The sequence below is a fragment of the Chlorocebus sabaeus genome, chromosome 16 (assembly GCF_047675955.1).
Source record: "Chlorocebus sabaeus isolate Y175 chromosome 16, mChlSab1.0.hap1, whole genome shotgun sequence".
Lineage (NCBI taxonomy): Eukaryota > Metazoa > Chordata > Mammalia > Primates > Cercopithecidae > Chlorocebus > Chlorocebus sabaeus.
Window position 1 is genome coordinate 61695807 of NC_132919.1, and position 11490 is coordinate 61707296.

Below are 11490 nucleotides of genomic sequence, written 5' to 3' on the forward strand. Positions count from 1 at the left end.
GTTCCCAAGACCGAAGGGGGTCCTCTCATCTTCCAGATGACAATGGCGAGGCCCTAGGCTGGGCGCGGTGGCCCACGCCTGTAATCCCAGCACTTTAGGAGGGCAAGGCTGGCGGATCACCTGAGGTCAGGAGTTCGAGACCAGCCTGGCCAACATGGTGAAACCCCATCTCTATTAAAAATACAAAAATTAGCCGGAGGTGATAGTGGGCACCTCTAGTCCCACCTACTGGAGAGGCTGAGGCAGGAGAATCGCTTGAAACCAGGAGGCAAAGGTTGCAGTGAGCTGAGATCGCACCACTGCACTCCGGCCTGGGCAACAGAGAGAGCCTCCGTCTCAAAAACAAAACAAAAAAGAAAAGAAAAAGAAAAAGAAAGAGAGAATGGCGAGGCCCAGAGAGGCTGAACGTCTCACCCGATGCCACAGAGCTAGCACAGCCCTAATGCAGGCCCCGCGGTGCCTTTCCGACCTCACTGCCCCTCCAGGCATCCGGGTTTTCGCCAGGGACGCCACGAGGACGCGCCCCACACTTGAGCGTCTGGGTTCCAGCCTCCACCGCCCCCAACAAATAAAGAAGGGAAAGTCCTGCGGGTGACGGCCCCGGGGAGCGCCGCGGCTCTACATCAACCTGTGGCGGCCGCCGACTCATTTGGGGCCACGCTGGTTGCATTCGTCACGCCTGGACGCCTCTCAAACCCGCGGCCTGCCAAGCAGTCCCACACGGGCAACCCCGACGACGCGGGCGCGTCTGTGGCTCTCGAAAACCAGGCCGCGGAGCCCCCGCGAGGGCAGACAGGGAACTGGCGACTGACGGGGCGGACGGCTGGGGGTTGTAGCCCCCTTGCGACTCTGGAAGAGGCCGGCCGCAGCCGCCGAACTCCAGCTCTGCGCCTGCCCAGGCGGCCTCGCGCTCAGGGGGGTGGCGCGAGCGGGTCGCGAGTGGGGCGGGGCTCACAGGGCGTGAGGGACGCAGCGGTGCGGCTGGTGGCGCGAAGGGGCGTGGTGCCAGTGGGCGTGGCGCGGCGTAGCGCGAAGAGTCGCGGTGCGCACGCGCGTAAGAGCAGTCGCTGGTGGGTGGGGTCGAGGACTGTTGAGTCAGGGCGGTTCGCGGGTGCTGTCAGAGCTGGGCGGGGAACCCTAGGCGGGGCAGCCGGGTCGTAGAGGCGGGGGCCAGTCGCGGTCGGTGGAGAGGGATGAGGATGTAGGAGGGGCGGACGTGGCGGAAGCCGCGGGGACTGCGCGGGCGGAGTGCCTCTGGGGAGCCAGGGAGGCCTTTCCAGAGGCTCCTGGGGGAAGAAGAGGCGAAGCGAGAGTACCCGGGGAATCCCTACTCCACCCCCAGCCGGAGACTGGGTTGTGCCTGCACAGACCAGAGCCCACAGTGCGAGTTGCTATAGGCCACCAGCCAGGGTGGCCAACTCCTCCCGGTTTGCCCGGGATGTTGTGGTTTTGGGACCAAAGCATCCCAGGCCTCCAGCCCACTGCAGTGACCATATTATGCGCCCCCTGCCTATCTTCTCCCGCAGCTTCCCTAGATTAGGCTTGGGGGGCAAGAGGAGGCCTCCTGACTTTTCACACTGCCTTCGTTAATATTAAGATGAAGGCACACTCCACAACTTACTTCCGGCCAGGCCCAGACATGTCCGTCCTTGTAAGATAAAAGCTTCCATGGGAGCCTTCCTTCCTAATCAAGGTAGGTAGGCTACAGGAAGGTACATCTTGTTTTATATTTTGTCCTGTAGAAGTCAGATTTCCGCCCAGTTGTGTGGGAGTGAGGATGAGCCTATGCTCATATCAGAGCTTTGAGTACAGAGACATTTGATCTGGAATTTCAACCAGCCTCTTCAACCCCAGAATTCAGAGGTTCAATCAGAACAGACATTAGCTTAAGTTTTCCCATCAGCTGTCTATCATTAAACTGGCAAAATGTAGATAATTAGAAAATATGACAGAGATGATCCAGACAGAGATGTTCAATTTTTTCCTTGTCTACTTCAAAAAGCCTCGTGGCGGAACATCCGACCCATTCAAGAGGAAGGATGAAAGCTCTACATAGGAAAACGATGTGAATGGAAGAAACCTGTCATTGTGAGTCTGGCTTTTGATTAGTCATCTGATGTCTTCTCTAATGTGACATGACTTTGAGGCTGTAAACTTAAGTGGCTAAGCTGTAGCTTCTCAGCCTGCAGTTAAATTGCAGAAATGATAGGGCTTACATTAGTTTTGTTTTTATTTGATGTTGAAGATCTTTGAGTCACATTAGAAACGATGAGTATTTTTCATGTGGCACTAATGAGTCAATTCATAATATTATTTTTTGAGACAAAGTCTCTGTTGCCCAGGCTGGAGTGCAGTGGCACGATCACGGCCCACTGCAGCCTCGACCTCCTGGGTGCAGATGATCCTCCCACCTTAGCCTTCCAAGTAGTGGGGACTACAAGTGCACACCACCATGCCCGGCTAATTTTTTTGTAGATATGGGATTTTGCCATGATGCCCAGGCTGATCTCAAACTCCTAGGCTCAAGTAATCCTTCTGCGTTGGCCTCCCAAAGTGCTGGGATTATAAGCATGAGCCACCGTGCCAGGCTAATACTATTATTCCCTGAGTGAAGGAAATTGGGTGTGAGGTCCTGCTCCTATGGTCACCATGAGGTTTTTTTGTTTGTTTTGGACTCTTGCCCAGGCTAGAGTACAGTGGCACCATCATGGCTCACTGCAACCTCAGCCTCCCTGGTAGCTAGGACCACAGGTGTGCACCACTATGCCCAGGGAATTTTTAAATTTTTTGTAGAGACAGGGTCTCACCATGTTGCCCAAGCTGTTCTCAAACTGTTGGACTCAAGCAGTCCTTCTATCCCAAAGTGCTGAAATTACAGGCATGAGCCACCACGCCTGGCCACCACTCGTTTTTGTAATGGGAGCGGGTTCCATATGAGATGGAGGAATAGATTTCATGATTTTCTTTTTAATTTCTTAGATCCCCAATAAATTGACTGGACGTGAGGAAACCACTCTAAGTGTGACCACTCTAAAGCATTAGCAATCAGTCATTTCACTCTAGGGAGAAATCAGAGCTGTATATGGAGGATAGGTAAAGTGCCCAATATGGATATATATTTTTATATTTGACTACTTGTGTTTCTTTGTTAGATGCAAATAGTACGGCACTCTGAACAGACCCTAAAAACAGCTCTCATCTCAAAGAACCCAGTGCTTGTGTCACAGTATGAGAAATTAGATGCTGGGGAACAGCGTTTAATGAATGAAGCCTTCCAGCCAGCCAGTGATCTCTTTGGACCCATTACCTTGCATTCTCCATCAGATTGGATCACCTCCCACCCTGAGGCCCCCCAAGACTTTGAACAGTTCTTCAGTGATCCTTACAGAAAGACACCCTCTCCAGACAAATGCAGCATTTATATACAGTCCATTGGTAAATACTGGTAATGTGCTGGTTTTGGTTGGGTTTTGCAATGGCGCTGTTGTCAGGAATAGTCTGGGCTATTGGTCTGATTCAGATGGGCCGTTTTAGGATCATTTTTGATATTCATTGCAACGGTACAAGTTTTGTAGCCAAACTGACGTAGAACATTTTGTTTCTTTTTAATTCATAGCAACACCAATGAATGATAAAGGTGTATTGAAAATTTAGAGTTGGTTTTGTTTCTGATTTGAATCCTCTTACTCATAGACTGGGTAAACACTGAATAATCATCTTAAAGTCTGTTTTTAAATGTTCTTCCATATTATAGGCTCTCTAGGAAACACCAGACTTATCAGTGAAGAATATATTAAATGGCTCACGGGCTACTGTAAAGCATATTTCTATGGCTTGAGAGCAAAACTCCTAGAACCAGTTCCTGTTTCCACAACAAGGTGTTCCTTTAGAGTCAATGAGAACACACAAAACCTACAAATTCATGCAGGTGAATTGTACAACTTTGCATTTTGAACTGAGTAAAGGAAGCATATGTATATAATATACACTCATATATTTATTTATTTCTTTTTAAATAGGGGACATCCTGAAGTTCTTGAAAAAGAAGAAACCTGAAAATGCCTTCTGTATTGTGGGAATAACAATGATTGATCTTTACCCAAGAGACTCGTGGAATTTTGTCTCTGGACAGGCCTCTGACAGATGGTATTCCCTTTTTTGGCATTGTTAGAAGCTTCTTCAACTTGAGAATATTTGAAGATGTTAAAAGAAGGGAAAAAATTCCAACCAAGAACCATATTGATATTTAAAACTGTATAGTATTTTCAGTTGAGACATTATGCCATAATGGGAAGCGTGCTGTTGGTAGATTCTGATAATCTAGGTTCGGGTTGGCCACTCACTACATACATGACCTTAAAGGTAACAATACTTACATCATGGAGTGATTTGGAGATAATTTACATAAAAGTGCCTATACATAAAAAGTGTGTATAAACCTGGACAACATAGACCACATGTCTACAAAAAAATTAAATTAGCTGGGCATGGTGGCACATACCTGTAGTCCTAGCTACTCAGGAGGCTGAGGTGAGAGGATTACTTGAGCCCAGGAGGTTGAAACTGCAGTGAGCTGTGATCACACCACTGTATTCCAGCCTGGGCAATAAAGTGAGACCCTGTCTCAAAAAAAAAATGCATATATAGGCCTGGCACACATATAGGCATTCGGCGTAACAGCTAGTAAATGTCAGTAATTCAGTAGCAAGGTGAATTAAAGCAATTACAGCTTGAACTATCATTAATGGATGTGAAAATCTTGCTAATTGTTTTTCAATTCTTTTCATAGTCATCTTGCATAGATAGAAGAGCCATAGACTAAGCGTATGCTTCTTTCTCATCCGACAACATTGTTGTTTGTTTTTTAATTTAAAAAGTCAAAACTTCCATCTTTGATTTGAGATATGTAATAAACCTTGACTCATTAGGAACTCTGCATGGTGATATTGGGGATGGGAAAGGTTCTGGAAACCGGTTATATTTTTAACTTTTTTTTTTTTGTCATCTTCCTACTTACCTTCTCTCCTCCCCTTCACTTTTGCTCTTACCTCTCTAACTTCACCCCCAAGAATCCAAGACAGACTTGAAAGGGAAAAGGCCCCCAAGGGGAGCGGTTCATTAGTGTTCTGGGGATGGGGAGTGAGTACAGGGACTGTCCTGACAGTTTATGGTCTGTCTGGGTGTTACATTAGCCTTAGGCTTTGTGGGGGGTGGTAAACTTTTTGGTACAAATGTTTCTACTAGAGTTGGGGGCTGTAGGGTTATGGAATCTCTTCCCACCCATTCCTTTATTCTTTATTCTCCATTTATGTGAGGTTTCTTGTAGCCCCCCATGGCCCTACCAACATGCACTCTTGGAGACGTGGGTCACTACTCTGTTACTGATTTTGGTGGTGTGAGGTAGCTTTTTATCATAAGTTTTCTCTTTTATTACTAACCTGATAGAGATGGAAACATTGAAAAATAATTTTATCTACCTTTTATTTTTCTTTTGAGACAGGGGCTCCCTCTGTCACCCAGGCTGGAGTGCAGTGGTGTGATCATGGCTCACTGCAACCTCAACCTCCTGGGCTGAAGGGATCCTCCTGCCTCAGACTCCCGAGTAGCTGGGACCACAGGACCACCACACCCAGCTATTGTATTTTATTTTTTTGTCAAGGTGGGATCTCCCTGTGTTGCCCAAGCTCATCTCAAACTCATGGGCTCAAGCAGTCCTCCTGCCTCAGCCTCCCAAAGTGCTTTGATTAAAGGTATGAGTCACCACACCCAGCTAAAAAAATAATTTTAAAACCATATCTTCATTTATCTAGATATTGCTAGCTAATTTATCTTACATATTTGAGGAGGTCAGGAAACATTTCTCCAAACTGTTTTACTTTAATTCTTTTTTTGTAAGTTTCTTAAATATTACATCACATGAAAGATTGACATAGGAAAGTAGCAGGATTAGACAGTGACAATATCTTAACACAGTGGTCTTGTTTTCTCCAAGTTTACAAAGATTCATATTTTTAAATTGGGACGCATTGACTATGAAAAAAATAATCTTCTGTTTGTAGGATTATTGGAAGAAAGAAGTGTCCTTGCTGAAAGTATTACTGTAGTGAAATATGCTCACACTTGATTGGCCAGAGGGGGTTACTTGTGATACATGAATAGATTTAGTGTTTTCTTAACTTCCAGAATGCTGTTTACCCTAATTTTCGATTATCAGTCCACATTTTCTGGGTAAAGGGAGGTGAGGAAGTTGTTTTTGAATCAAATTAGATTGAACAAACCTACTATGGGTTTATTTTCTTTCAAAATTTATTACTTTAAAATAAAAACTGAATGAGAGACATAAATAAAAGTGATCATGTAAACAAGTCGAATTATGAAGCAGTACCCTGTAGAGTGAGTTATGTAGCAAACCGTGTTCTCTGTGCTTGCAGAGATGGTTGATATAACTCTAAATGTAACACAGGAAGTCAGTTACAAGGGTATTTATTCTGGTCAGCAGACACTAGTGACATAATAGAGTTGGGCTGTTCTTTAAAAAGGGGGTGGGGGTGGGGCAGGGGAAGGGGTTATTCTGTCTAAAGCCGTGGTTTAAAGCATGGTCTTCAAGACACCAGGGCAGTTGTCTTCAGTCAGTGCTGCGTGAGGGAAGGCCAACAACCCCTCCAGACACACGTGTAACAGATCTGTTTAGTGTGTCCTTAAAAGAGTGAAATGACTGCCTATTGTTCATGTGATTTTCTTTTTTCTTTTCTTTTTTTTTTTGAGACAGAGTCTTGCTGTGTTGCCAGGCTAGAGTGCAATGGTGCGATCTCAGCTCACTGCAACTCCGCCTCCTGGGTTCAAGCCATTTTCCCGCCTCAGCCTCCTGAGTAGCTGGGATTATAGGCACCTACCATCATGCCCGGCTAATTTTTGTATTTTTGTAGAGACAGGGTTTCACCACCGTGTTAGGCTGGTCTTGAACTCCTGACCTGAGGTGATCCACCTGCCTCAGCCTCCCAAAGTCCTGGGATTACAAGCGTCAGCCACCAAGCCTGACCCATGTGATTATTTTTTATGATTCCTTTTTGAGTACTTGATTTGGAGTACTTACTACTTTCAGAAAAAGACTACTTTTGTGGGAAAAGACTCTCTGAAACTTCAGTTTCTCAAGTATTTGACCTCAAGTCCATTAAGTTTTACAGGACAAGGCAAAGTGGATAGCCGCAAAAGATTTTGGTAGGGAAATCTGGGACCAAAATCTTCCTTTTTGGTGGCAAACCATAAGTGTATCAGATGATGGGGACACAGTGACACAGAGGTGTACTCACTGGCCAGATGGGCTAGTAGGCTCTTCTTTCTTTGATCTTTTCTTTGGTCTTTCCTCAGGGACCTTACTCTCATTCTGTTGCTGCTTGTCCTCTTTTTGTAGGTGTGGGGATGTTCAGCTTTGCCAGGTATGGCAGTGATTTTTATAGCATGCGCCATGAAGGCAAAGTGAAGAAGCTCAAGAAAACATCTTCAAGTGACTATTCAATTTTCGACAACTGTTATATTCCAGAAATAACTAGTGTTTTACTACTTCGATCCTGTAAGGTGAGTTACTAAAAAAATCCGACAGGACGGTTTTTTAAAAGAGAATCTTAGTTGCATAAATTGTATATTGTCAGTCTTTAAGGTAATATTATAAATGACTTTGTATCGTTTGTATAATTTTGGTGCATAGTGCTTGACTGAAATGATCAATAAAACAAGGTAAATGGATACCTTCATATTGAAATTTACGGTATCAGTGACAGTTTTTTGTACTAGTTACACGCAGCCTTGGCTGTACCCATGTGTTCTCTTATTAGTATAATTCCTGAATTCTGGTGTGAATGGGTAACCTACTTGTTCAAGCTACTGTGGTCATTGGGCAAAGCTGCCTTCCCCAGGCCTTTGGAGGACCTCTGCTCTGCCTTCTCTAGGAGTATGGGCCTTCCTGCCCTGGGCTGCAGGCTATCCTCGACTATAGTTATCCTGGCAGTTCCTAATCTCCCCAACTATTTGTTGGAGTTTGAGAGCTACGCCTCTTAGAACTACCCCCTGTGTCATTGCCACCTGATGTTCTCATTAGCATGCACATCAAGCCCCCTTTCTCGCAGACCTACTGAAATCAACATCTCTAGGGGAAGGGCCCCAGAATCTGAATTACAATGAGTAGCCTAGTCTAGATTAAGGGTTCTCAACCAGGGGTGATTTTGCCATCCAGGGAATATTAGCAATATCTGGAGACATTTTTGATTTTCACGATCAGGGAGGGAGTTCTGTTGGCATCTAGTGGGTAGAGCCAGGGATGCTGCAAAGTATCGTGCAGGGCACAGGACAGCCTCCCACAACCTGGTGTTGTCGGTCCGACATGTCAGCGGTGTTGAGGTTGAGGACGTCTATAGCAGAAAGGCAGTAAGACGTTTGGGGAGATGAGGGATTATTAAGTCTTTGAAGGTCTGGACGGGGTGAAGTTTCGGTGATAATACTAAGGGAGTTGATTCCTGTGTTTCTTGGAAAAGCAAGAAAAAGAAGAGACGTGTAGCTTAACGTGATGGTGGTCTTATAAAGCCTCGACATGATTGTCTTGCAGACTTTAACCCATGAGATCGGACACATATTTGGACTGCGACACTGCCAGTGGCTGGCATGCCTAATGCAAGGCTCCAACCACTTGGAAGAAGCTGACCGGCGCCCTCTGAACCTTTGCCCTATCTGTTTGCGCAAGTTGCAGTGTGCTGTTGGCTTCAGCATTGTAGAAAGTTATTAAGTAAGTTGAGGGGTGGACAGTGTAAAGAGGGGTAAGTGGTTATCTGAGTAGCAAACTGACATTTCTATTATATCCTTCTCTAGAGTTATAATTTATCAGAGGAAATTAGTGTAAAGATAAGCAGGAAGCTGTGGTTTAAAAACATGCGAAGAAATGCCCTTCTTAAAAACTTTAGCTTGCCTTTGAGTGATTTATGCTTACAGTTCTATGAGAAATAGTGGAAGAAGTTTCTCTGTTTCTATTCCATTTAGGGCAAGAGAGTTTGACTTTGCAGAACAGAATAAATATTGATATGTCTGGCAAAGTTCAGTTTTTAAACCCTATAAGTGTGTGGACAGGATTTATCTTTCCAAATATAGGACAGAGGCATGATGTTCATTAGGAGGAAAAAATGATTTTCTTTAAAAAGGAGGAAGGAAAGTACCTAATCTCAGTATGTGTATATGTGTGCCCACACATGCCCACAAACATCAATATACATTCATGTGGCTACTCATGGGTGTGACTGTGCATTCAAGTGACTACGCAGAAATGTCTACACATGTGTTTTCACTAACATATGTCTACCCATGCCTGTTAGTGTACACTTATGTATATACGTACATATCAAATGAATATAATGCCTTGTGGAATATTCAGCAAATTGAGAAAAAATAATATCCTATCATGCTAGAAAAAAAGTATAAGAATGAGTGTGTTTCTTTTTCATCATTTTTCAGTGCGTATTTTTGGTATGTGTATATTTGGTATGCACCATTTCACTCAGTATATCATAAGCATTATTTCATATTCACACCATCATTATCAAATGCAGCATCTTGGTGGGGTAAGATGTCACTCTATGATCTAGAAGCCAATGCTCTTCTCTTGCCTGATAGTATTTTGCTGTGGTTTGTTGAAATGCGCATCTTTCCTGTTTTTCCAGGCACTGGTGAGGTGGATTGATGATGAATCTTCTGACACACCTGGAGCAACTCCAGAACACAGTCGTGAGGATAATGGGAATTTTTCGAAACTCGTGGAAGCCTTTAAGGAATGGAAAGAGTGGATAATAAAATGCCTAGCTGTTCTCCAGAAATAAGGACCTTCAATTAGGAGTGATTGAAATAAATGACTACTTGCATGTTATGCTTTCATTTGGGTGGAATACTTCATCAGAATAAACTACTGATCTTGTGCTGTGTCAGAGTAACAGACTAGAACCTTCTTTCAGGTACCTGAATTGAAATGAAACTCATTTTGAATAATAAAAACTCTAGAAACTCTTTATCTTCTCATCTTGCTGGCCTGGTCTGTGGCAGCAAGCACTTTATTTCCATTCCCCAAATATGCTTATGTCTCCCAACAAAGCTGGGACTGGCAGTAACGAGCAAGTAAGTAACTTGAAAAAGAACGGTAGCTGTCCCAAGGAACCAACCAACATAATTTCCAGGGGGTGATTTTGTTTTTAGAAGAGCTGCTCCCTTCTGTTAGGCCCAGCCAAGTCACATTTTTGGACGTCCGTGGGCTCTGATCTTCACCACAACCCTCCTCTTCCGTGAGCCTTCCTTACTCTCTGGAGTGCATTACCTTGTTTTTTTCTCTTGCTGGGTGTCACCTTATTCCTATATCAGTTTTTAGTAGCTTAAAATATGACCTCTCAGGAATATTTGCAAGTGAAAATAACAATGGTCCTTACACTACCACAACATTTGGTGGTGGGAGTTCTGTTGCAGGTCTCAGCTATAATATAGTCATTTATGAGGGATCTTACAAATAGTGGTAATGGTATTTGTGAGTGTTGCACTTTTTCTATAGATTTAGAGCAGGTTTCAGGTTTATTTCAGTAATAATGTCCTTCTCACCTTCTTACATTGTGAAGTGTTTACTTGAGTCAGGGAGAGAGTCTCATGGGGTTATCTGTCGGGGTGCCATGAATGCTGATGAGGACCTGCAGAGTGTGAACGTCAGCCCCATTGCTATGGGGGTGGAGGTGGAAAACCTCAGACTTGACAAACCACCTCTGCTGCATAGATGTATTTTGGAAATCTAGAAATTACAGTGAATATTTTATGGAATGCCAGTGAGCAGACAGCATTTCCCACTTTCCTATCTTACCTTGAGGGTAAGACTTAAGGTAATTTTTTTTTTTTTTTTTTTTTTTTTGTAATTTGAAACCTAAATTCTTTCATTGTTTGATGTATGCAATATGATGTAAGGCACATTTTATACGCCGAGTCAGTGGTTTCCCTTAGATTCATTCTCCTACTTGATTGAACCCATTTAAGTCATTTTAGAAAATGGTGGTTTGCTATTAAAATTAATTGGAGAGAATACTTGGTCATTCTATTAGCAAAAAGAGACTGATGGAGCATGGTGTTTTATGGATTCTGTTACAGGGCTTATTTCCTCCTTGAATAATGTACTTTAAAAATTATCTATTCAATTACATTTTATTTTCCTACAAGGTAAGCACGCTTTTTGTCCTGTAGATCAGCCTTCGTCCCAAACTCTTTTGAACTAAGATGTGCCTAGGTGAATAAACTGGGGATGACCGTTTTCTGGAGAAGATACAAGGTCCATTTGTGAATACTCTGCACTATGAGATCAGGAGAAAAATTATCTAAAAAATCGTTCACTCTTGCTAAAAATTTTATGTGATGCATTTATTCAGCAATCAAAAGTGCTGTGTATAACTTGTATATATTTTTGGACAATTTCTTAGGGTTCAGCTT

General features: G+C 43.8%; 1 protein-coding gene across 1 annotated transcript; it reads left to right on the forward strand.

Moving 5' to 3' along the window:
• The first annotated feature begins 1052 nt into the window (after positions 1 to 1052).
• LOC103243187 (archaemetzincin-2-like) lies at positions 1053 to 10840 on the forward strand. The gene is given in 9 exon segments (XM_008012070.3): positions 1053 to 1070; positions 2003 to 2088; positions 3153 to 3435; positions 3755 to 3928; positions 4020 to 4134; positions 4136 to 4146; positions 7412 to 7575; positions 8600 to 8776; positions 9702 to 10840. Coding segments are annotated over 7 exon segments (1080 nt in total). The 5' UTR covers positions 1053 to 1070; positions 2003 to 2088; the 3' UTR covers positions 9858 to 10840.
• Positions 10841 to 11490: the final 650 nt, after the last annotated feature.